Genomic DNA, 25,501 nt, shown 5'->3' on the forward strand with positions numbered 1-25,501 from the left:
CGTAAACTTGTGTTCTAGAAGCTTCGTAGCTCTGTAGCCTCTCAGTCTCGTAAACTCGAAGATTCGTAGTCACGTAATCTCGTATCCTCATGGCTCGTAGTCGCGTAGACACGATGACTTGGGACCTCGTAGAATTGTAGCTACGTAGCCAAGTAGCCTCGTAGACTTGTAGCTACGTAAACAAGTAGTCATGTAATCTTATAACATAATGCTGCTGGAGTAGTTGGAGCTTTTATACACTCAAGTCTTGTAGACTCGTAGAATTGAAGCTTTGTATCCAAGTGGTCTTGTAGCCATGTCGCCTTGCAGTCATTTGGAGTCGGGTAGACTTTTATCCTTGTAGCTTCATAGGCATGTAGTTTCGTAGCCACGCGGTCTTTTAGCCATGCAGTCTCACAGCCATGTATAACTCGTAACCTGCTAGATCCTTTTAGACTTGTAGCCTTGTGGTCTCATAGTCTCTTAGACTCATAGCATTCTAGCCAAATATCATTGGCCCTGTTGAAACAAAAGACTGTTGGAGCAATTGGAGCCTTTTGGAGCCTTTTGAGCCTTTTTGGAGCATTTGGAGCCTTTTGGAGCATTTGGAGCAATTTGGAGCATTTGGAGCCTTTTGGAGCTTTTGGAGCCTTTTTGGAGCATTTGGAGCTTTTTGGAGCGGTTGGAGCATTTGGAGCATTTGGAGCCTTCTTGGAGCATTTGGAGCATTTTGGAGCGGTTTGGAGCATTTGGAGCCGAGAAGACTTGTATCCTTGTAGCTTCATAGTCTCTTAGACACGTAGCATTCTAGCCAAATATCATTGGAGCCAATTACTGTAGGAGCCAATGACTTTTGGAGCCAAAAGACTGTTGGTGTAAATGACTGATGGAGCCAATGAATATTGGAGCCTTTGAAAATTGGAGCCAATGACTTATGGAACTACAAACTGATAGATTCATAGACTGATGGATACATTATATCCTAACTTAACATTGACGATCGCATCCTACCGAGTTGAATGTATGTGAGAATGTACCTCCTTTTCGTTAAATGAGCTTTCGTTTTGTAGAATGTGCTTCCTTTTTATTGACGGTGCTTCCAAATGTGCTGCCTTTTCGTTGACGGTGCTTCCAAATGTGCTGCATTTTCGTTGATAGTGCTTCCTTTTTGTTGATAGTGCTTCTATTTTTAATGTTGTTATGACTCTAGTATTATAGTAAATTGTTCTTGATTTGACTAGCGTATTATTCCATCCGGTGCATGTATATAAGCGATTCCTATACAGCAGGTCGCTCAGTTTGTTACTGTCGACGATGGTGTAAGGATCACCTAGTTTGTTTCTTCTGCTGCATAAGTTGCGTAATTACTTGTTCGTGCGAACTCGATAGCATCTTTACCGACTTTAACGACGAACTTGATGGACGTTGTACCATCGACTACGGGAACCATGACGTCAGCGACGACGATGGTGGAGCAGATCCAGTTGGCAACGACGACGTCAACACTGGAGGAGACTTCAACAGTCACGATACCCCCAGCAGAAGAGACTTTAATGCCGGTAGTGCTGGCTGTACAGGAAACCTCGACGAACGATGTTTTGACCTCGATGGAGACTTCAATGGTTGCTGATTTGACAACAACTAACGAACATCGGTGCTGTTACTGCGACAAAATTTTCTCAAACAACAGCAATGCTCGACGACACGAGAAGAGCGAATGTGCCAAGAACCTATATCGTAACATTTTGTTTGTGAGAAATGTCATAAGCAGTTTGCCAGAAAAGATAATATGAAAACGCACATGAAGACATGCAAAGGACCAGCTGTGCGGCAGAAAGTAAAAGTTTCGGTGCAACAACGAATGATTGATGTGCATAAGAGTATGCCTGTAAATGGTAGAATTGCAGTAACATCGACATCTGGTTCGGGTCTGGAAGGTTCGTCTACATCAGCACGGTATCCTTGCAGCTACTGTGATATATCCTTCGCATTTTCTTATGATGCACGAAGACATGAGCGGAGCAAATGCAAGAAGAGTCCTCGTATAAAGTTTCGCTGCGATGAGTGTAATGAATGGTTTACTCGAATTGATAGTTTGCGACGACATGCGAAAAAATGCAACGGTAAAGTCTGTGCGCCTACTGCTGAAATACCTGCAGAAATTTCGACTCCTCGGTTTAGGTTGAAGGCTCGTGAGCGTACAGACAAAAAAACGGACGAGCAGCAACCGATCGGTATGGCGTCTGGACATGGAACTAAACCTAAGACTGTTATTGGTGCTGTACAGGTGAATGATAATGGCTTCTACTTGGCGCAGTCTGCATTTCGTGGAACATTGATGGGCAACTATTATCTAAATACATTAAGTGAGTCGAAAGACATTTGTAATTTTCTTGACGATATTAGACAGGACATAATTAATCAGCTTACTGATGACGTAGCAAAAAAGGGACCTTTGAAATACAACTTGTGGTTGGACTGTATATATGGAAAACCATATCCGTTGGATGACAAAGAGAAGAAGTGTGCATTCAAGACTTCGGCTGCAGTAATTTACAGTTCTGACGATGTGAAGCAAACTGTTAAGCACGGTATCCAGAAACTCTGTCAAGAAGAGGAGGACTATGTCAGTAAAGTTTCTGGTTGGTCTCTGTCTAGTATAAACCGATTGGAGCTAAGAATTAGTCATTTCACACCGATGCGGAACTAATGATTATAAGATTGCTGGCTTTAGCAACTGATCCTGTAGTAGAATAGAAATTATGTAATAAATATTATGTTTGAGAAAGAACTTACAGTGTTTTATTTTCGAACCTGTAATTTTTTAGGTATTTTTACATATATTATTTTTTCGTATCGCCCAGTGATCGAACCAAGTATCGATTCTATAGGTAGATTAATGATTGATTTTTTTATAAATTTATGGGTAAATAAATACAAATATCCAAGATGGCAGTCGTAATGGCTTATAGAATGATGGTAGTAGTTGATTTTAAGCCTCTTTTAGGATTTTGATCATGATTTATTGAAATTATTATTATTTATTTAAAATTAAATGTTTTGCATCATCCGGGGATCGAACGAAGGACAGGAATCGATCGAATCAATCGCCATATTAATAAGTTATTTTTTGATGAATTTTCGAATTTTTCCCGCATCTCTAGCATTAAAATTATGGATTTTCTAGATGCCGTCGAAATGACAAGATGGCGGGTGTCACAGTAATAATAAATTATTACTGCACTCTAGCGGGTAAGAATTAAACTAACATGGCGTCAGCGCACTCTAGCCGACGATACAATGGTGATGGCTTCCAGCAACGAAGACAAGATGGCGGACATGACGTCATACTACCTGATGATATATATGCATGGTAAAAAGTGTTGGGGGTCAGTCTGCCTGCAGCCACTGTGAGGGTTGGATCGGTCGTCATTTTTTTTGCCCTCACCGGGTTCGAACTGAGGACTCCGAGCTCCGTGTCGTGATTTTATGTTTTTTTACTATTTTTATTAAAATTTTATTAAATGAATTTTTTTATAAATTAAATTTTTTTATTAAAATCGGATAATAAATAAAGATTTTCAAGATGGCGGACGTAACGGAAATTGCAACGGTGACGACATAATCCAAGATGACGGTCATAATCCTAGATGTCGTCAGAGGCTTATCGGAGGCTACAGACAAGGATGCTTAAGCCTCTTTTAGGAATTTTCGTGGTTTCTAAGGCTAAATGACTTTTGAGGATTTTCGAAATCCTAATTTTTGAATTGTGGAATTTTTTGAGATTTTTTGGCGGAATTTTTTTTCTAAAAAAATGGAAATTTTGACGGATTTTGAGGAATTATGGGCAAATTTTGCCCACTTTTTGACAATTTTTGCGATTTTTGAGGGTCAAATTCAAGGTAAAGGTCAAAGGTCAAGGTCACATCCATCCAAGATGGCCGCAGTGACGTCACAATCCAATATGGCGGTAGGCACCTCAGGCACCTCAGCCTGAAGCCTGTGCCCGGACATACCAAAACATACTACTCAGAACACGTAAGTTAATTCAAAAGACTATGAGACGCTGTTGCTATTTTCCTGCAAAAGATGTTAGGAATACTCTAAAAGAGATTTTTCTTTGATGCTGTATACTTTCTTGTTTCAAGTTTTCAATAATGGACACAGCAGATTCAGGTAATCTAAACAGTATGACAGAATCGTTCTTACCGTGGCCTCGTCTCTGCTGTTATTCCACTCTGCGACGACCTTGAAATGGTAAAATTTAGGCACAAGTGGCCGCTGAAGTGTCAAGACACCTGTTGCGTTGTCTATCTTCACGGAATCTGTATAGCAAAAATGGACAAAAATATACATGATAATACCAAAACTAGTCAAAATAACAAAATTACTGGACTTTCAGTTATATATACAAAGATTGAGCACCACTAAGAGATAAACTTTAAATAAGTAAAATAAATTTACATTGGACAATTTTAAGTTAGGCCCTTTAAATAACTTTGCGGGGTTATGTTATTAAAGATGCCAATTCAAGCCCATGAATGAGAAAAAGGTTCCGAAAAAAAAATAAACCAAAAAACACTGACATGTTGAAATATAAGTCGATGCTGAAACTTCTAAGAAATAAATGCGATATATTATGTAAGTTGAATAAGGTAATTAGGAATGATAAGATTATTGTTATTTTTTTTTAGAAGTTGAGAGTTTGAGGGAGGTAAAACAAGACGGACAGATTGTCGAATACCTCGAATTTATCAATAGAAACGATAATTCTCTAGTATACTTTGATGTAAACTTCAAACCAATTTTTTAAAGTCAACCAGTAACTTAAATCTCGTCGATAGTTTTGCTTATTTATGTTAAGAAATTTGATATATTCTTTCCTAATAGATTATACACAGATTGGTTTTATAAATGTCAACAAAAAAAAATCAGGAATTGAAATCTATTAAAAATATTTCCAAACACTAACACACGAAATACATTTAAAATAGAAAGTTATTGACCAGCACTTTGAATTACATGCTTATAACAATGAAATACTGCATTTTCACATTATTCGTAATAATATTATAAATGCAAAATTGTGTTTGTCTGTTAGTCCTTTCACTTAGCAATGGAGCAATGGATCGACATTTTTTTTGCATATACTGTAGATAGTTTATGGGTCGGAGAGTGGCATTGACTACATATAAATATGAAATTCCATCCCTAATTGAGTGAAAAAGGGGTAAATTCAGTTTTATAATAAAAAAAACCTATAGGAGGTAGGTCATAGACACACAAACAGTGAGTTTATGTAATTTCTCTATGTCCGCCACACGGTCATACAGTAAGGTTTGGAAATTTCATCATCCTCCTTGGCGAAACCCATCCGCTTAGTGATACTCGCTGTTGATAGCGAACTAAAGGCGCTAATAACAGTTTAGTTTACAACTTCGTCAATAGATGACGTTGCCTTGAATTTTTAAGGTGCTATCGTTTGGTGCGTCCGTCACGTCTTGCCTAGGAGTTACCTACCTTCCTAGAAAAGGAAGCTTACGATTGGCATCCCGCGATTTTCCTGATGCGTAGCCTTGGTGCACCGAGATTGTGCCATCAATGGGACTTTAAAATCAAGATCGGAACTCGGTAGTGGTGTTCCTTATGTTATGAGTAGAGACCTGCAAAATTCGCGGATTCAGTGACCTCCAGGATATACTCTACTACACTCTACACACTCGGGCAAATGCCACCTGTTCATTGGCTGCTGACTTGTGAGTCGTCCCGACTGGGTGGCCTGTGATTCGACACTTCTTTGAGCGAGGGTCTCTAATTGGCCCTCATTAATCCAGATTAACAGTGAACCAGTAGTAGAGGCAGCGCTAAGGTATAATTATTTGAATTGTAGCATATCACGAAATGAATCCGCGAATTTTGCAGGTCTGGAGTTATGACGTGTCCAGCCCGGGCAAGGCCGGGTACTTCACAGAAAGCAAGAAGGGAAAAGGTGTGGCGCGGGGTCCTCCTGCCCTGGACTGTCCACGGGGCAGTCCTCGCAGGACTCACCAGGGGCGCCCTCGAGGCTGTAGGCGGGGCTGCCGACGCCGCCGACGACGGAGGCCTCGACGCGACCCAGGACCAAGTGAGGGCCGTGGCAAGGCCAGCTGCCGGAGAACTCGTACAGCGAGCTGTTGAACCTCACCAGCCGCGCGGGCGCCGTCACTGGACATGCACATCACACACCATAGTGCCCCTGACCACCAGCACACTTGCACAGTCCGACCGCACGAAACAGTTTGTTGGGTAGGTCCACATATTTGAAACACACGTAATTATTAGGGACAGGAAAAATTCGCGGGTTCAATGACCTCTAGGATGAACTCCACAGTTCTACGTACACTCGGTCAAATGCCACCCACTCATTGGCTGCTGTCTTGTGAAACGTCCCAAATTAGCAGCCTGTGATTCGATAAAGCTTTGGTCGGGCGTTTCTCAATGGCCCAGAGACATCCAGGTGAGTTGTGAGCCAATAGCAGAGGCAGCACTGAGGTATAACTATTTGTATTTTAGCTTTTCGCGAAATGAATTCGCGAATTTTTTCCGGTCTCTAGTAATTTTGTTCGCAGGCTTTCACGGCCATTGTCTGAAGTAGCTTGGCTGAGCAGTAGGTAACTGCTCCCTGATGATGGCGACTGCAATGTCGACCGAAGCGTCGGAGTATTATTCGCCAAGGACGCGGCTACAACCCAGAAGCCAAGCTACTTCACGCGTAATTATTACAGACGTGGAAAATTCGTGGGATTATTTGGCGACAGTCTAGAATGCAACTGGACGCGTCCCGAATGACAAACAAATATTGAAACACGTGACCGAATCAAGTGCAATCGGAGAGAAATGTGAAAGTTGGCAACCTGCCAATGAGTGCATGACTCGCGCACACGATTGCGAAGTGTATCTTGGCACCAGAAAATAACACCATATTTGCAGGCCTCTACTGATTATGCATTCAAAATAGGTCTATATTTCCTAGTATCTTTGTCTTCAGTGAAATATAAAAATGAATTTATATGTTTCTGGTAGCTTAAATATGATACGTAAATTTTAAATTTAAATACGAATTTTCACATTTTAATTTTTGAGTAAAAACTCTTGGTCGTTTCCAACATTGCATAAAATACAGCACCTTAGCTTTGATTCACTTACACTTGTCCAAGAGAGAATAGCAGGGCGCTCAATATTCCCTCATCCCTCATCCAGCATCGAGCACCCTACTCCTGAGCGCTGCACTTTCGGTTTCGCTCTGATGAGTCATAACCTCAACTTACCCTACAAGCTATAAAAAGCTATACTTAAAAAAACATTTAAACAAGCTTTATTATACCACCCATCCTAATATCTAAAATAATTATCTAATCTTTAAGATAAAACATTATGAAAGTAGTTATATGTATATAAACTTAGATACTGTTACAACTATTTTACAATGTAGTAAAATTTACTCATACTCTATCATAATTTTACCATTACCTAAATTTACGTTTATTATGTGACAATTCAACTCCGTGTGGAATCCACGGAACATCAATAGGTACTAAAATAATAGATAGTGAAGTTTTGCTCTTTAGTTTTATTATTAATTTGTAAGAATTAAATGCAGAACGACTTGATAAATTACAAATATTGTTCCACTCTTATAAAGTAAGATTATTCCAGATGGACACAGGCTACGTTAAAAAATTTAAATAAATGGCAGTTTTTCTTACTGAAACTGTGAGAAGCAGGTACCAATTCTAGTAATAAATAAATAAACTTATGCCAAGATCAAGCCGTGTAGTTAGAATTTAAAGGCAATATGCGTTGACTTGATACTTCACATCTTGGATAGCAGGTTTTCCCCATCAGAGTCATTGCGCATGTCAGCTTCTCTGTATCCTATAACAGCTTTTGTTGGTATCAAATAATTGTCATTTCTAATATGAATCCAATATTGGATTTTTTTTGAACTTCTCATAAATAGAAGTATGAAATAACTGTTTTTTATTTAGATTACAGTAGCTGGATGTGGATTATGTTAAGTTATTTGAAAGCGAACTGAAATAATTGTTTAAATTGTCGTTTATTACCCGTGGACGATGCAGAGGTAGTCTCTGTCGGTACTGACGACTGGGTCGATGTGGTGCCGACAGTGGTCCCGACCTCTGCCGTCGGACAAGGTGGGCAAGTTGCTGTGCCGCTCACCGTTGGCGGGCATGCTGTTGCTGAAACCAAACATCCCGTCGTTTGGCACGATTCCATGATAGTCGGTGGGGCGTGAGGGTGAACTAATGCTAGAGGTTGCTAGACATTCAACTGTTACATTTGGGCACTGTGAACAGCACCTACTGGACGTCCAGATGTTACTACTTGACACAGTGGCCAAGCCATGGAAGCTAAGCTGGAAACATTTCCTGTTGATGGGTAGACATAAGTTAATATTAGGAACTGTGAGCAATCTGTAAGAAATCGTGTCTCTTGGCCGTGGGTGATTACTGCTGGGCATTGCAAACAACCTTTATGGAAAGAAGTGGAGTTACCTGAGACCGTCGGACATTGTGGACATTGTGGACATTCTGTAAAGAGTGTGGTAGATGCACCCGCTGCAGTTGAACACTCCGAAGCTGGACACGTTGAGCAGTCCGTGGGGCATGACGTGGAGCTACTGCTTGATGTTGTAGGACATTCAGTTGTTATTATTGGGCACTGCGAACAATTTGTAGGACATGGCACGGAACTTACTGAAGTCGTTGGACATTCAGTTGTTGCCGTTGAACACGGTGGGCAGATTGTTGATGTCAGTACGGAAGTAATTCCGGTCCCTGGGTAGACAGTAGTTGATGGTTGGCACTTTGAACAGTCTGTAGTGCATGAACTGGAGTTACCTGCTGGGCACGGAGGACATTCAGTAGTAGGTACAGTAGATGAACCCGCTATCGTTGAACACTCAGACGCTGGACACTGTGAGCAGCTCATGTGGCATGGAGTAGTGTTACTGCTTGATGTCGCTGGACATTCAGTAGCTACTGTTGGACACTGTGAACAATCTGTAGGAGACAGGGTGGACGCACCAGGCTTCGTGGAACTTTCCGAGGTCGGACACTGTGAGCAGTCCGTGGGACACGGAGTAGATTTACTGCTTGATGTCGCTGGACATTCAGTAGCTACTGTTGGACACTGCGAACAGTCTGTAGGACACTGGGTGGACGCACCAGGCTTCGTGGAACTTTCCGAGGTTGGACACTGTGAGCAGTCCGTGGGACACGGAGTAGATTTACTGCTTGATGTCGCTGGACATTCAGTAGCTACTGTTGGACACTGCGAACAGTCTGTAGGACACTGGGTGGACGCACCAGGCTTCGTGGAACTTTCCGAAGTCGGACACTGTGAGCAGTCCGTGGGACATGGAGTAGTTTTACTGCTTGATGTCGCTGGACATTCAGTAGCTACTGTAGGACAGTGTGAGCAGTCCGTGCTATTGCCTGATGTTACTGGGCAGTCGGTAGTTGCTGTTGGGCAAGGCGGGCAGACTGTGGAACTTACAACGGAACTACCTGATGCCGTTGGGCTGGAAGGTGACGAAGCTGGGCACAGTGAACAGTCCGGCGTCTGCGTGGTCGTTGCCCCACCGGGCGTCATGGGCGTAGTGCCAAGACTGCCAACTGTCTTACTGCCTCCTGTTGGGGAAGTGATCTTCGTCGTACGTGTGGGGTTGAGTGATGTGCACAGGGAGCAATCTGTGTAACACGTGGTGGAGCTTTGTGTTGTCGAAGCCGCCGTGCTTTCTGTCACCGTCGTTGGACAACTTGTAGTGGTAATCGTAGCTAGAAAGAAAACCACAGTAAACATTTCGGCATTTGCAGTTTGCCCATGGTATGTCACAATGAATTCTGTTGTTTCATTCGACAGACAGGACAAGATGCAGTCCTATGGGTGAGTATTAAGACTTATGTTTTGTTATTCAGAAAGCACAGTTAAATTAATGGATTATTTTAAAATTCAGTAAATGTTTCTGAAAATAATTAGTTTTTGGTATTCGTGATTTGTTATTTAATTATGTTCAACAATAAAACCCTCATCTATTCATATTTTTTTTCAACAGTTAATCCAGTGTGTACAATAAATAACTGATTTATTATCAGATCCCTGTGTCATACTTGAAAAAGGTAACCTACTGCTCGTTGTGGTGGTGATAGGCTTGCTTCCTGGCAGCGTCAGAAGAATAACTGTCCTGCCCTCCTTCAAGGCATTGTCACGGTTGGCCTGAAAATATAACCCATAAATGAATAATATATGGGCGTAACTGCAAAATCAAATGCATATTTCCTTCAATTTAAATAACTCAGCCATAAATTCATTTCAATAAATAGACATAACACCAAAATATTTATTAATTTATATAAAACTCTTTATTTGACTTCGTTGCCTGGTTGATCAAGGTTCTCTCAAGAGAATAAAATTTTAATACTATGTGTATAAAAATAATGTAAAGTTGCAAGTAATATAACATTTTTTATCGAGTTTAACTGATGATAAAAATAATTTTCAAGCAAAATTAATTTGTTAAAAGAAGTTATTTACTGATAAGGACGGATGGCGTGCTGTTTTGCGGTCTTGATTCCTCCGATACACACAAATGACAGTGATCATACTAACGCTAAGTGAGAATGATTAAAAAAACACAAAGTATAAAATTTAGATTGTTTTGCGTTTGTAGAAACATATGCTTCTGCATGAAGAATGATAAAACTGTTAGCGATTATAGCGATACCTTAAGATTGGTTTTATTTGACTACACTGGTAGACAAAATTACGCTGATATCGTTACATTAACCGAATTTGACGTGATACTCTGCCAAGACGATCATTTCCTTCATCTTGGTGTAGAAACCTTTACGACAAAATCTACATCTATTCTAGAGGACTTGTACCTGGTATAGTGTAAGAAAATAGTGCACGCATTTAAACTTCGTAGATGCTTATCGGTTGTATAAGAATGTGATGTGTCTTAAAGCGAAAATGTGTGGTTACAATGTTCGTAAAAAATTTTTAATTTATGTCCGAAAGAAATTGAAAACAATTCAAAAGTTTTTTCTTTGGTTAGAGAAATGTTTTGTGTGTTGCATAACCACAATACATCTTGATTTGTTAGCTACCGAAGGGAAAATGTGTTCAAAATTTAGGCTGTTATTTTAGATAGTGGCTTTATTGACGCGGGGTGCACATTGTACAACATTCCAGGCATTCTTGTTATCGCAAATATTACTGAAAATACTGCCACCAAATATTTTTTAAAGTATGTCTCACGCTTAGATTGCAGTATAGAGTAAATGGCACCCAAGTTGACAGATTGATATCTACTATCTAGCTTGATAATATTTAAATGATTATTTTGTATAGTATCGACAGTTATAATAATTTTAGTAGGTATATTATTAAATTTATTTTCTATTTTTCTTGGACCATAAAATAGTGTATTTTTATAGTATTATTGCAGTTGTATGCACTCTGAAAAAATATATATTAATAGTTTTAAACACCAATTATTATAATATCACAGGAGGAATTATTTGTAACATTCGGTCATTATCAATATCAAGGCTTTCAAATTATTATGTCTTATGGTCAAAAAACTACAAAATTTTTAATATTAAAATAGAAATATAAATGATAACAAAAATGATTAAACCCAAGATAATGTCTTCTAGGTACGTTTCCTTAGAATTGCAGGTCTTGATGAAATAAAAAATAGTATTTACGATATCTTCATCCTAAATTTACCTTTTGAAAATAAAATCGTTTATTAGATTTTAAAAAAATGTCATCACATTATGAAGTTGTGCCTAAAACTTTTAGGCTCTTTGGATGTATCTGGCAACAGCTCACACTGAAACAAGACTAGCGCTAATACCAGATATCGTGTAGTGGAAAGAGAGAGTAAATGCCTCATAGATTGCACACTGCACTCTCAGGATGAGACAAGCTACAGTACGTGTAACTACATCTTCTATACGCCTGCTCGAGGAGATGGCTGGGAGATCGCAGATGACGTGGTTGTGGGCGAGAACCACGTATTTGAAAAGAAGGTTTCATAATGTCATTTCAACTTAAAAAACTATGCGTTTCCCAAATAACTTTATCAAAATTTAATAATATTTAGGGCAAAACGAAATTTAAAACAATTTTGAATGATTTAACACAGCCAGAAAACATTTTAAAAATTATGTCAAATACTGATGCAATTTTACAATTTTACTAAAAAAATATAAAATTAAGATCATTATTATTCGATATAAAATTGTTATTTAAGCACACAAAATTTAATTACAGAATAAAGTTTAATGGTATTAGAACGGTTTCAATAAAAATAATTCCTTCTATTACCACTTTTGAATCCTGTGTGCATAAGTGGCGAAAGGTACAACCCACGCAAAAAAAAGCTAGTACTTTAAGATAAAAAGAAATAAAAAGTAACGAAACTTTTTTCTGTAGTTGTAAAATATTTTGTGTACAGTTCAACTATAATTTTCCAGGACTTATAAGTTCCTGAAGTGCAGACGAATTTCAGCTATATTCTAGAGGCCACTCCAGTGTTTCAGGGGCACTACGCAACCCGCGTTAACATCATAAGATTCAATGCTATTTTCATTTTGCTTATAACTAATTAACTTATATAGATTTCGAAATGACGCTTGCTTGATATGTAAGACAACGATGCTCTTATCAAAGCCCCTTTCTTCAAAAACGTGCATAAATTATGGTTTTATACTAATCTTTACTAATATGAATAAGTGTATTGTCTAGGTTTGAACAATAATTTATGCAAAAATATGAACATTTTTTCTGCAATTGTAAAGTTTTTCGAATTTTTTGTATAACCATAACATATACCATGCTTTTTCAAGATCTCAAAGGATCATAGTCATTTAAGTAGAGTGTGCACTGGTAAACTAATATGCAAGAAAATAAATACTTATATTATTCTTGGTATTCACGGGTTCTAGAAATTAATCACATTTCTCTCAAAAACAAGATCAATCTTATTTTAATGTTGAAATTTATAATATTCTAACAAATGCAAGCGAGTGCTCCACAAAATTCCTATATTAAACAAGCTGGCGTACTTTAATCAACCGGTATTGCCAGTACAAGCGCACTGCATTTTCCCACACAGGACTTTCATCTGTCGGTGTAGCCTGTGCAAGCGGATTGCATTTTTCCTACACAGGACTTCTATCTACCTGGATAACCAGCGCAAGCGCACTACATTTTTCGTACAAAGGTCTTGCATATACCCGTATAGCCAGTGAAAGCGCGCATTGCATTTTTCCTTCTCAGGACTTTCAACGACCGGATTAGCTATATTTTTCCTAAACAGGACTTTCATCGAATTGTGTAGGCAGTGCAAGCGTAGAGCAGGTTTCCCAAACAGGTTTTTCAACGATCGGTATAGCCAGTGCAAACATTGCATTTTTCCTAAACATGACTTTTATTGACCAGTCTAGCCAGTGCTAGCGCAATTCTTTTTACTACACAGGACTTTCAACTACCTGCATATCCCGTGGAAGCGCACTGATTTTTCCTATACTGACTACAGTTGTAATGGTTACAGTAAACGAAACTATAGTTAAGGTATTTGTTCATAGATGTGTGAAATAACACTGTAAACATATATAAATCTGTTCATGTTTATAGTGGCTGACACATGTTATTTATTTACAATATATAGTTTAATAATTTTTACAACCATACAATATATAAATTTAAATTTAAATGTAGTCTTCTGTTTTTTTATTGTGTAACAGAATGAATAGTTTATTGAATGTGTGCTCCTTTTGTATAAATGTATTTTATTCATAATACATGGTTAAGGTAGCATACAAATCCTCTTTCTATGCTTACTTCCACATCTATTTAGAGTTACTTTTGTTCTTTCATGATGTACATGTCTCAATATTTACATATGTCTTTGGTTAAGTTTTAGTTTACTGTGGTGTATGCGTATTTGATTTTTATAACTGTATATTGAAGGTGATAAGTTTTCATCCTTGAAAAAAATGTTTTCTACATTTTTTTGCTAAATAGTTAACGTAGCTTTTTAAGAAAGACAGTTGAATTATATACAAATATATGTATATTATAGTATATATATATAGATTCACATGTGTATTTGTTTAAATAAACTAAATGAATTTCTCGTTCAATACTATAAAATACTCACTTTGGTACATGTTTAATTATGTAAGATTCTCACTCCAGGATTTAATATTTAACCTATAAAATGCAAACTATTCTTAGCTATTGATTAATTGTTACAGCTTATTCCTATGCATATATAACATTTCCTGTAATAGCATTCTATATCATTACGCTTGGTTAAACATACACTATTTTGGCTTTCGAGGTTGAAGCGCTTCGAAGTGGTAGACTGTCCCGAAGTTTTGCTACACAGTGCTGTAGGCATCTCCATGGTTGATAAATAATATAAGTACAATGTAACATTGCAACGCAACTCAACCTCTAAAGCCAAGTTAGTTTATCATACAAGGGCTACGAAAGAATGCAATGTTATTACGTTAAGTTATTAATTATTCTTATCTTTCAAGATAAGACCACTAAAATGTACTACGCATATTAACTAAGTATAGTTCAAATTAAATACTAGAAAATAACTATAGTTACTTTAGGTAATCATCATCGCATTATTCCCAGAAAGGTACTCACAATCATGTAACTTTTTAATTTGTGACTGAACTAGCAAAAAATATAATCACAGCAATTATTGTTTACAAAAAAAATATTTTACAAAAAAACAGTGATATATCTTATAGTGAAGTCTGTATAGTGTCTTTCATAACTGTGGTTTCAATAGAGTAATAGACAGCCACGTACGAGTTCAAGGGTGTAAGAAGACAATTTATCTTAATAATTATGGCTTTACCTTGATGTAAGTGAAAAATTTATAATAAGGGTTCACTAAAACTTTGCAGGAAAAAGCGAATGCAACTACGTGTACGCACACTGTACTTACAGTTGTAGCGGTCAGGTCCGCTACCATCTAACTTCGCGCGTCAGCGCGGGCGTCGGCGCACCTGCCCCCCCCTCCTTCCCCCTTCTAGTGTGTGTTTCATTTCTCCTCGCCTCCCCTCCTGGCGTTGGCGCATGCGCGCTGTGCCGCGCCGATTCAATATAAGCTGCTGTCAGGTTGTAATTCCGTCTTGTTAGCTTGGCTTGCTTGTCTCGTCTCGTCTGGTCTACTTCAGTAGCTTGAGTAGCTACATTGTCTGTTTGATTCGGCATGTAGTCTGTTAGTCTTTAATTGTAACGACGTGCGAGAGCGACCTCGGGGGAAAATAATGCAAGTGTTATTCTTTTTTTTGCGAGTGAGGCGGTGGACCTTGCCCTAATGTAACGTAAAATAATAGGCTGTCTTGTTTAAATTCCCTTTCGGTCGCCACCTAGAAAATTATGTTTGGATTAACTTAATTAACTTAATGAACTTAACTTTTAACTTGTAGTAGGGGAGAGTTGGGTAAAACAGGGTAGTTGGGTAGAACGGGGTACCACTGTTATTTTCCGTACACGTGGTGCTATCTGTGTGTACGTTTGGTAAGTTACTCCTCTATACGTCGTCACTAGAGTGAGGTAGTATGAAGTGTCGCACAGTATTCTTTCGTGCGTAATAATGGAAATTACAAATTTATGATGTTTCACTAAAATGTTTAGCGTGTATTGGCTATACAATATTTAATCAGTGGTTGCAGATATATTTTATGGTAAGTTGTATTCAAGTAAAGTGTTATATTTGCTATGTTGTGCCATAGTAACCGATGTAATTGACGGGTGTTAAGATTTTCTGTTGTCTTTTTGCTTGAGAACCTGCATGTAGGGTAAAACAGGGTACACAGGTAATGGGTAAAACGGGGTAGTACCTCGTTCTGTCCAACCAGTTTCCTGTTTTAATCATCTTTTCGATCAATTGTGCAAATGACTTTTAAAATTAAAAACAGTTTTGTTATGCATACTAAATGTTATACAGAGTTACCTACAGTACATTTATACAGTCAACCAAAAGTCTTGTATCGGTGAGGAAAAAAATTGGAAACGTAAAAATGTTGTAGGCCCATGTAATTAAATTGTAATTTGACTTTATCTTTTTTTCTATTTTTAAAAATAAAAACCATGCTCGAAAAAACCATGTCGTCCTATTGTGTTTCCCCCCAACTGCACCCATAGGTTGCAGCCCTTAGATGTTTCCTTCATGTCCCCATTGATGCAGTATTTTAGTGATGAAGCAAGGAAATGGGTTCGTTTACATCCTGGACGTCCCATTACAATTAACCAGATCGGGAAACTCTATGGCGCTGCATTTATGAAGGCCGCTTCTATAGAAACTGCGGTAAATGGTTTCAGAAGAACTGGAATATTTCCCCTTGATGCAAGTATCTTCCCAGATTGGATGTTTTAGCCAGCGGCAACAACTGACCGAGCTAACTCCAGGCCTTCAGAACCGAGTGGAAATGACACTGTCGGTGATATTTCACTGACTGCTGCAACAACTGACCGAGCTAACTCCAGGCCTTCAAAACCGAGTGGAAATGACAGTGTAGGTGATATTCCAGTGACTGCTGCAACAACTGATCGAGCTTACACAATGCCTTCAGAGTCCCATGGAAATGTCAGTGTTGGTAATATTCCTGGGACATCTGGTTTGGTATCTTCACCAACTGAATCTCGTTTAGGCCTATCTGATAAAAACAATCGAAATGCTTCATCAAACAGTAGCTTCACAATTCCACCGACTACAGTGATGCCGATTTCCCATGTCAAAAAGAATCCTGCAGAAGGAAGAGGACGACGACGTGGCAAGGCAGCTGTGCTGACCGACTCGCCATATAAGAACGAACTAATTATTATTCAGTCAGCTTCACCAAAATCTTTAAAAAAGAAAAATGCTGGTGTGTCTAAATCTCAAAACAGTTCTAAAACACATAAGAATAAAGAAGACAGCAACAAATCCATACCAACAGTAACTTTGCGTGTGTCTGATGATGATGACGTTCCTTGCATTTATTGCGCTGAACAGTTCTCCACTTCAAAATCAGCCGAAAGTTGGGTGCAATGATTAAAGTGTCATTCTTGGAGCCATGAAGGATGTGCTGGTGTGGACACAGATGACTGTAGGCCATTTGAATGTGATTTCTGCCAGTTTGGAATAAAGACTCTGGCCTTATTTTGTGTTCTGATGGGCCTACTATTCCATATTAGGCTAATTAAACAATCATATGTTTTGTCAGATATTTGGGTTCACCGCATATGCAAGTTTGTATTATACATAGTTAGATTATGCTTTTAGACTAACCACTTCCTCAAAATTAACAGTGTTGTGTTATTGTTGTTCAAACAATGTTTGTGATTTTCCGCAAACCAATGTTTTTGTGAAGTTTTACTGCAAATACAGAGGAAAATGTAAGGTGAAGGCTTATAATTGATTTTTTTTTTAAATTCTCATATTTTTACTGACATTTGTATTTATTTGTCATACTACATGTTGTTCAGAATTTTTTATAATGCACATGTAAAATCATTTTAAAAATCTGCTTTCTGTACCCCGTTTTACCCAACCAGTTGGGTAAAACAGGGTAGTGTGCATACATTCAAATAAATAAATATCTCTGCAAGAATAATATTTCAGAAGACACGGTACTAGATGCAGAATTAAACTCACATTCTAATCTACGCATGCTGATGTTTTCAGACAGATACAGCAATATTAAAACAATAAATTAAAGCGATTTATACTAAGTACCCCGTTATACCCTACTCTCCCCTATCTGTTCTCCCCTGAGGCGTCGACGTACATAAAACGTACGTAAAGTAATTTATTGTAACAGCATGTAACTTTCTTGCGTGCAATATTTTGTTGTTCACGTATTTTTGCCTTTGAATTCTCATTTGATGTAACATTCTGTATTTGAGGCGTCTGTCTTGTGTGCACACAACGCCCCTTTTGATGGTCCGTATAGGGACCACGCACTGTTAAGCAGGTGTCAATTCCGTTTTTCTTGGCCTTGATAGATGGCTCATCTACCTGAATAATTCGTCGTGTATGTTCCTTGTCAATTATTAATGCCACTAATTAATTGAAACCTAATTGTAAACATAGTCTGTGTTGCTGTCTTACTGTTCATCAGTATTTATATTTGGCCTAATTAAATGCAAACGTAAACTGATATAATGTATTTCCAGTAATTAAACCTGCTCCCAAACACCTTTCCGCAGTCCCAGCCATGTTATGGCCCTCCTCGCCTGTAAGCTTATAGGCTTTCACAGTGAAACTGTAAGCATGGAAGTATTAGTCTATTGAGTAGGAGTCTGTTTATTAAAAAAATGTAGCTGCATGAATGCTAATGCAATGCTAATGTTTGTTAGCTTGAAAAGAACTAGCTGAGAAGTTTCGTAAAATGCCATCATGAAATGAGTATTGATTATTAAATATGTTAACAATATATTAAAACAAATTAGCATTAATTTTCATTATAAAAATAAAGTTTTGCTATTCAAATGAGGCAGGGGTTTGAGAGACCGTTCTCATTTTGACTTAATTATTATTGCAATATATTCATACGCCCACTCCTTATAATTTTACCATGATTGTCAGTTTATTTTTCTCTCAGTGTTTACGTATGTCGTCTAGACATTAAAAGTTGTAAATATAATATGAACTCATGAACGATCACTGACAATAAGACTTACATCTATACTATATTTGTAATTAATTATAATTTATTTACAAAAAATTCTACTGTGTCAGTTGAAACACAAAACTCTGTTGTGCAGCGCTCCTAGTTGTTGTGGTGGCCACTCTAATAAAACCTCCTTGCTCTGTAATATATGATATTCAACTCTCTCTAATTATTGGTATGTTCTCATGGGGTTCTTGGCGCCTACCCTCGTCGCAGTAAATACCAGGAACATAGCTGCTGGATGGTCTGCCCAGACTGATAGTCCAGCTAGCACGTCACTGCCCTGTGTTACTGTACAGAGAGTAATTATAAAAAGGAAATTTAGTGGTGTTGCGTGAATAGTGGAAATTTGCATATAAATGAAATAATAATAATTGAAAAACATATGATTTTAATGGTTTCTGGAATATGGGTGTGAAGTTACGTTTAACATGTGATTAGCGAGAAACAACCAAGGTGTCAAACTTAAATATCGGTAATTAGATGCAAACAACGTCACTGGAACACATTGAATATCATGCCGGGTCTAGCTATACGTTGTCGGAGGCTTGAGGCTCTCTTATCAGGACCTCCAGGTGGTCTGCTGCTACACTGGAACTCTGGATGCTGTAATGATGTAATTAGCGAACTACAGAAGGTCTGAGGTCGCCGGGTATCTGCTGAAGACTCGACATCCCTCTCGTCCTGGAAAGTCTGGTTTAATCTGGATTGGTCTCACCAATCGTCGTGGCAGATCACAGCTGGCGCTGCCCTCAGATGTCTGGAACCACTACGAGACGAAAACGGGACCGACGCGGAAGTTGGCACTCGAAGTCGCCGATACTCCCTATCTAGGATTTATTTAATCCAGGTACAATTCTCTCAACTCGGAGAGCGGAGAATTCTAAGCAGTTCCCGATCGCGGATGACGCGAAATCTTCTATTTCTCGGGCGGCAACCAAGGCTTTGGTTCGCCCCAGCCCGAGAAACGTCTTCTCTCTGCAAGATGGCGATGGCGTCTCTCTTCTTCCTCCTTATAATTATTTACTGGCCGTCCCTAGCAACCAAGGAGCTATAGCTATCAGCAAACAGAATAAGCTGCATAGTGAAATAAAAACGTGGATGTTAGAGTGTAAGAGAATCGAACTAAGACCAAATGAATAAAGTTTCCAAAGAATAATTCTTAGAAGACCCTGAAGCTGAAAGTGTGTCGTCTATGGCAATAAGATGTGTCATATCTGTTATACCTTGGTTGTCCTCTTTACAATAAAACAATTAAATACATAATAATCACTCATGAAATATACAATTAATATTACAATCATAATAAAAATAATAATATATAACTGTAAACAGTTGTACTGGTTACACAGTAAAGTGAACCTTTGTTTACCCAATAGTAATTTTAGTTATGGTCCGTGCACTTTAAATAATAAATACCTTTAGTATGAAAGCGACAAAAGGTTTCTTCAATAATTCTTCGGTAAGATTTTGCGCCAATCTTATCTGCACACTTTTGCTACTGTGGTGTACAGAAAACATTGAGCTCCAATCTGGAACACGAACATGTGCACCAGATGTCAAAATTTCATGCATTCAAACATTGAGAAGAGCTTGAATAAACAGGGCTAGACACCAGCATATTGGCATGACGTCAGGCTTGTTTATTAGTATACTTATACGAATATCAGCGTTAGAACAACTGTATAGGGGCCAAAACAGAATATGGTTTTATACCGAATATAATGATCATGTGTTTCGACGAAAACAAAAAAAAATCATAATGGCAATCCAGTAACAATTAAAAATATCCAAATTTGAACATTTAGCCTGTAATTTACTTGACCTTGTAATAGATTACGAGCTGCAGTTCATGGGACACATACTATCTATCAAATTACCAAAAGTTTAGAGTTACCAAAAAGTCATAAAAATAAATAACTAAATACTAAAATTAAGAACATTAACATTCTAAGCGTGCATAAATTTGGATAGAATGAGGATAGCTTTTTTATATTTAATCTCTTGAAAATCCATTTAATGGAGCTCTTTGTTAGAAAATAGGTATATACATATTATACATTTACACATATTTCTCATATGTGAAGTGCATTACATAAAGTGCTTAAATATATATTACTAATAAAAGTAGTATATATTTATTTGCCGAATGCAGGAGTCAGAATGTGGTGTCGGTTAAGTTGGCTGCCATCTTGGATTGTGTTGTCACGGCGTTCATATTGAGTGACCTTCACATTTGACCTTGACCTTGACTCCAGCCGCATTTTTAAGTGATTGACGTCATATGTACCATATTGGATTCCGCCAATCTTAATTTGTCACAAATCACCCTAATGACAAGATGGCGGGTGTCACAGTAAAAATAATAATAAATGATTTCTGCACTCTAGCGGGTAAGAATTAAACTAACATGACGCCAGCACACTCTAGCAGACGAAAACAAGATGGTGGCTTCCAGCAGACGAAGACAAGATGTCGGACATGATGTGATGCCAGCTGACGATATATACCTTGGTATTGGTGGTGGGAGGTTAGTCTGCCTGCGGCTACCGTGGAGGAAGGATCTGTAGACGATTTTTTTTTGGTCTTACCAGGTTCGAACCGAGGACTGCAAGGTGTAAGTGCATTTTCTAAATATTATTTTTTATTTTATTAATAGATTTTTATTTTAATTTTTGAAATTTTTCCCATATTTCTTGCATAAAAAGTGCAGTTTTTCAAGATGGTGGGCGTAACGAAAAAAGCAACATTCTATAATCCAATATGGCGGATGTAATGTAAAGTGTAACGATGATGTCATAGTCATCCAAGATGGTGGGCATAACAAAACATGAATTTTTTTTAGAATAAAGATGGTGGGCATAACGATATGTGCAACAGTGTTTTTTAAAGATTTTAAATCAATTGATTATTTATTTTTTATAAATTTTATTTATTTTTATTGAAATTGGATAATAAATAAAGATTTCAAAGATGGCGGACATGACGTCATACTAGGTGACGATATATATACCTTGTCATAAGTGGTGGGAGGTCATTCTGCCGATAGCTTCCATGGAGGAAGGACCTGTCGCAATTTTTTTTTATTTTTGACCTCGTCGGGTTTGAACCGAGGACTACGAGCTCTATGGTGTAAGTGTACATTTAATTTTTTTAAATATTTTTTATTAAATTTTTATTATTACATTCGATTATTAATTTTTTATAAATTTTAAAATTTTTCCCGATTATATAACATAAAAATATGGATTTTAAAGATGGCGGCTATAACGGAAATTGAAACATTTGTTTTTAAATCTGTTTTATTAACATTTTATTAATTGATTTTTTATAAATTTTAGAATTGTTTTCATTAAAATCCGATAGTAAATATAGATTTTCAAGATGGCGGCCGTAACGGAAATTGAAACAGTGTCGTCATTATCCACGATAACGTCAGAGGCTTATCGGAGGCTGTAGAGATGGATGCTTAAGCCTATATGTGGACATTTCTAGCCGCTGGTATTTTTATGGACTAAAAGCGGAAAGTTTTCCCTCGAAACGGGAATTTTTCTCTCGAAAAGAAAATTTTTATTTTTAAAATTTTTTGAGATTTTTTGGGGAATTTTTTTTCCAAAAAAATGGAAATTTTGGCAAATTTTGATGAATTTTGGGCAAATTTTAAAGGTCAAAGATTAAGGTTAAAGTTAAAGGTCAAGGTCATCCAAGATAGCCACCGTGACGTCCCAATACAAGATGGCGGACAACACCACAACACCACACCTTGAACCCTGTACCCGGACATACTATTCTATACTACTTGTAAGGTTCCATGCATATAATATTTTATGATAATGCTATTATATTGTAATTAATATATGCTTTGCTTAAGATAAGGTGGCATTTTCCATGACAGCCATGTCCCCGTTTCACTGCCTATGGGGTCGAAATTCAAAAAAATGGTAACCACATCCTACATTATAGAGAGTTTGAGTTATGCATGCTCAGTTTCTAACATCCAGTTTTATTTGCTATGGAGATATGAGTTTTTTTTATGATGAAACAAAACTTACAACCTTCTAACTTTTTTTAAAGTCTAAATCAGGGGAATCGAAAAAAAAAGTACAATTGGTAACTCTATATGCTTTTTGTTCATCCTTAATTTCTCACCATTAGATCTATTAGATTTGAAAATAAACGTTTTTTAAACCAAACTTAATCCTTATACATACCTTAAGGGCGGAATCCTACAAATAAATAAAATAATAATTTGTGTTATTTTTATTTTTACCATACGATATACGTCAAACCAAATTAGTTTGGAAATACGATTTTTTTAGATAAATCAAAACTTACCCTTTTATATACCTCTTAAATACGCACTTCTAAATGAAAACAAATGCAATATGTAACTCTAGATGCAAGTTGTTTTTTTCTTATTTTCTGAATTCTAGTTCTAATTAAAATGGAAGTGTTTATTTTTAGTTTAAACATATCTACCCCTTTTACTCCACCTAGGGTTTGGATTTCGAAAGAGGGTGAAAATGTTTTGGGTAGTTTTCGTAGATTTATTATTGGTTCTCAAAAAAAAATATATATTTTTTTTTAGACTTGGAGATACAATCATTTACATTAAAATCACACTTACCACTTTTTTAAATTTACAAAGTGGTAAAATTTTGTTTGTAGTTTTAGTTTGCTTGTTATTGGAAACCTGCATGATTTCATATAGGTACTTGATTAGATTCGGAGTTATAATTATTTATCTTGAAGTCATATTCACCCTTTTTTCACCTCTTAATGGTTAAATTTCGCAAAATTGTAAAATAGTGTTTAATGTGTTTTTTTACTACCGGCCCCAAAATTTTTCATTTGCTTAAATAAATTAGAATATATAACTAAAACTATTTCTACCATTTTTACACACTATTAGGCGTGGAATTTTGCAAAACAGTATAATTTATTGAGGTTTGTAGATTTATGTTAATTATTCGTACCCATAATTTTTTCTAATACTTAATGAGTTTCAGAGATATAGTTAATTATCTTACAACGATATTTACTCCTTTTCACCCCCATAAGGTGGAATCATGTAATTTTGTAGAGCCTAGTTTTTAAGTTAGCTAATGACCATTATAATAAAAAAAATTCCTTCAAAACCCGTAAAATAGTTTACGATAAAAAGTGGAACCACCATATAAACAAACAGAACACAATTTTAAAAATATTAGTAATTGATTTTTCAATTATGTACAAAGTCCTTTACAATAGTTTTACATTATTTAATCCAATTAATAGGCTGTTTACCTCAAACGGTATTATTATTGTTATTAGTAGTAAAGATTTCTTATTTTAATTTTAATGTTATTTTTGGTTTCAACACTCCGTAAAACACTCCAAATTAAAAACAATAATAATTACCAGTGCTGTCGGTTGTCTCCAGAGAAATCTTCATGGCACTGTCATATCCTTCAGAAATAGTTATACCAGTGTTGAATGTGAGCTCATCGCCAGACGACATCTAAAAGCAAAATACACATGAAAGATTGAGAGAAAATTAATTTTTTTTGTATCAAAGACTTGTAGATTTTTATAATATCATTCCTAAACTTCTTACAGCTAATGATTTCGTTAAAATTTGTTAAGTCATCATGAAAACCTCTTTTATGCCCACTGAAATTATGTATTTGCCATCTCAACAATCATCTCCGTAATATTCCAGTGTTATTTAAAGTTTTTTTGATGAAAATCATTGAAATATGAAAACTGCATTATTTAAACTGCCGTTAGCACACCTAGAGATTGTAAATAAGAGCACAATTATAGCTGCAAATGTTTCGCAGCCACTCATATCCTATGCACATGCAAGTAAAAGTCCTCACTACTTGCATCCAGAGAACCGAATCGAAAGTAGAAATAAGCTCCTGTTCATCCATACACGTAGGAATCTTAGTACTTTTGACGTTACTGTTTTCACTAAGTGACCGGAAAACTGTGCTATTTAATTTTGCTACAGCATGGTTTTGAAACACTTTAAAACAATAATTGTGTCGAGTCAACAGGAACTCCGTTTGAGATAGACAATAAAGAATTACCGAGCCGAAAAATGCTGCTTTAAATGGTTCACTTGCTCCTTGCTCCGCCTACCATTACTATCCCTTCCCTTGCTGTGCTGACCACCCTCGCTTCTTTTCAGGATATATTTTATAATTGCGTATGCACACATTGCTTTCCCTTTACAAGCTATTGTTCGCATACCTCTCGCGATTCTCTGCACTAGACCCTGCCGCGGCGACGATCATGGGTGACTTTATGTTTCGAGATTGCGACTTGAACATTTTTAGTGGCGTCGTAAAAATGGATTTTGTGAAGACAAAATGTCTTCACAAGCATTACTATCTTAATTGCTCCTACTGTTTTCGTGGTTTCTATTTTTGGTGGATGTATATTAAGATGATTATTATTTCCTTCTCCTTATATAATTTCAATACCTCTAACAATGAAAATTATGGTTCTTATTGTATGTTTTTTTTGGGGTTTGAATATGTTATTTTATTAATAAATTTAATCTATTTGATTTATTATTTAATTATTATATATAGTTCTTGTTTATTTTTTGGTAATATATGATTTATTCGTCAGTAGGAGCAATTGAGATAGTAATGCTTTTGAAAATAAATTCATTTCATTGTGAATATCTTTAACATTTAGACGCTCATCTATCTTTTATAGTAAAAAAAAACTTTGCTGCATATTAACTTTTACATTTGTCAGTTTTTGAG

The 25,501-nt window shown here is 36.9% G+C and overlaps 1 protein-coding gene across 7 annotated transcripts in view; it reads right to left on the reverse strand.

The window, feature by feature from the left end:
* LOC134533759 (mucin-5AC-like) overlaps positions 1-25,501 on the reverse strand; it is a 144,920-nt gene that overhangs the window by 84,366 nt on the left and 35,053 nt on the right. For 3 of the 7 annotated variants that reach the window (XM_063371391.1, XM_063371394.1, XM_063371393.1), the window contains exons 7-13: positions 24,141-24,240; positions 20,160-20,272; positions 10,170-10,257; positions 8,535-9,818; positions 8,085-8,219; positions 6,028-6,183; positions 4,189-4,304 (exon numbers count right to left, since the gene is read on the reverse strand). In XM_063371391.1, the coding sequence (XP_063227461.1) occupies positions 4,189-4,304; positions 6,028-6,183; positions 8,085-8,219; positions 8,535-9,818; positions 10,170-10,257; positions 20,160-20,272; positions 24,141-24,240 (1,992 nt within the window). The remainder of the gene's footprint in view (positions 1-4,188; positions 4,305-6,027; positions 6,184-8,084; positions 8,220-8,534; positions 9,819-10,169; positions 10,258-20,159; positions 20,273-24,140; positions 24,241-25,501) is intronic. The other 4 variants (XM_063371395.1, XM_063371392.1, XM_063371397.1 and 1 more) reach the window with 4 other exon arrangements.

The sequence above is a fragment of the Bacillus rossius genome, chromosome 7 (assembly GCF_032445375.1).
Source record: "Bacillus rossius redtenbacheri isolate Brsri chromosome 7, Brsri_v3, whole genome shotgun sequence".
Taxonomy (NCBI): Eukaryota; Metazoa; Arthropoda; class Insecta; order Phasmatodea; family Bacillidae; genus Bacillus; species Bacillus rossius.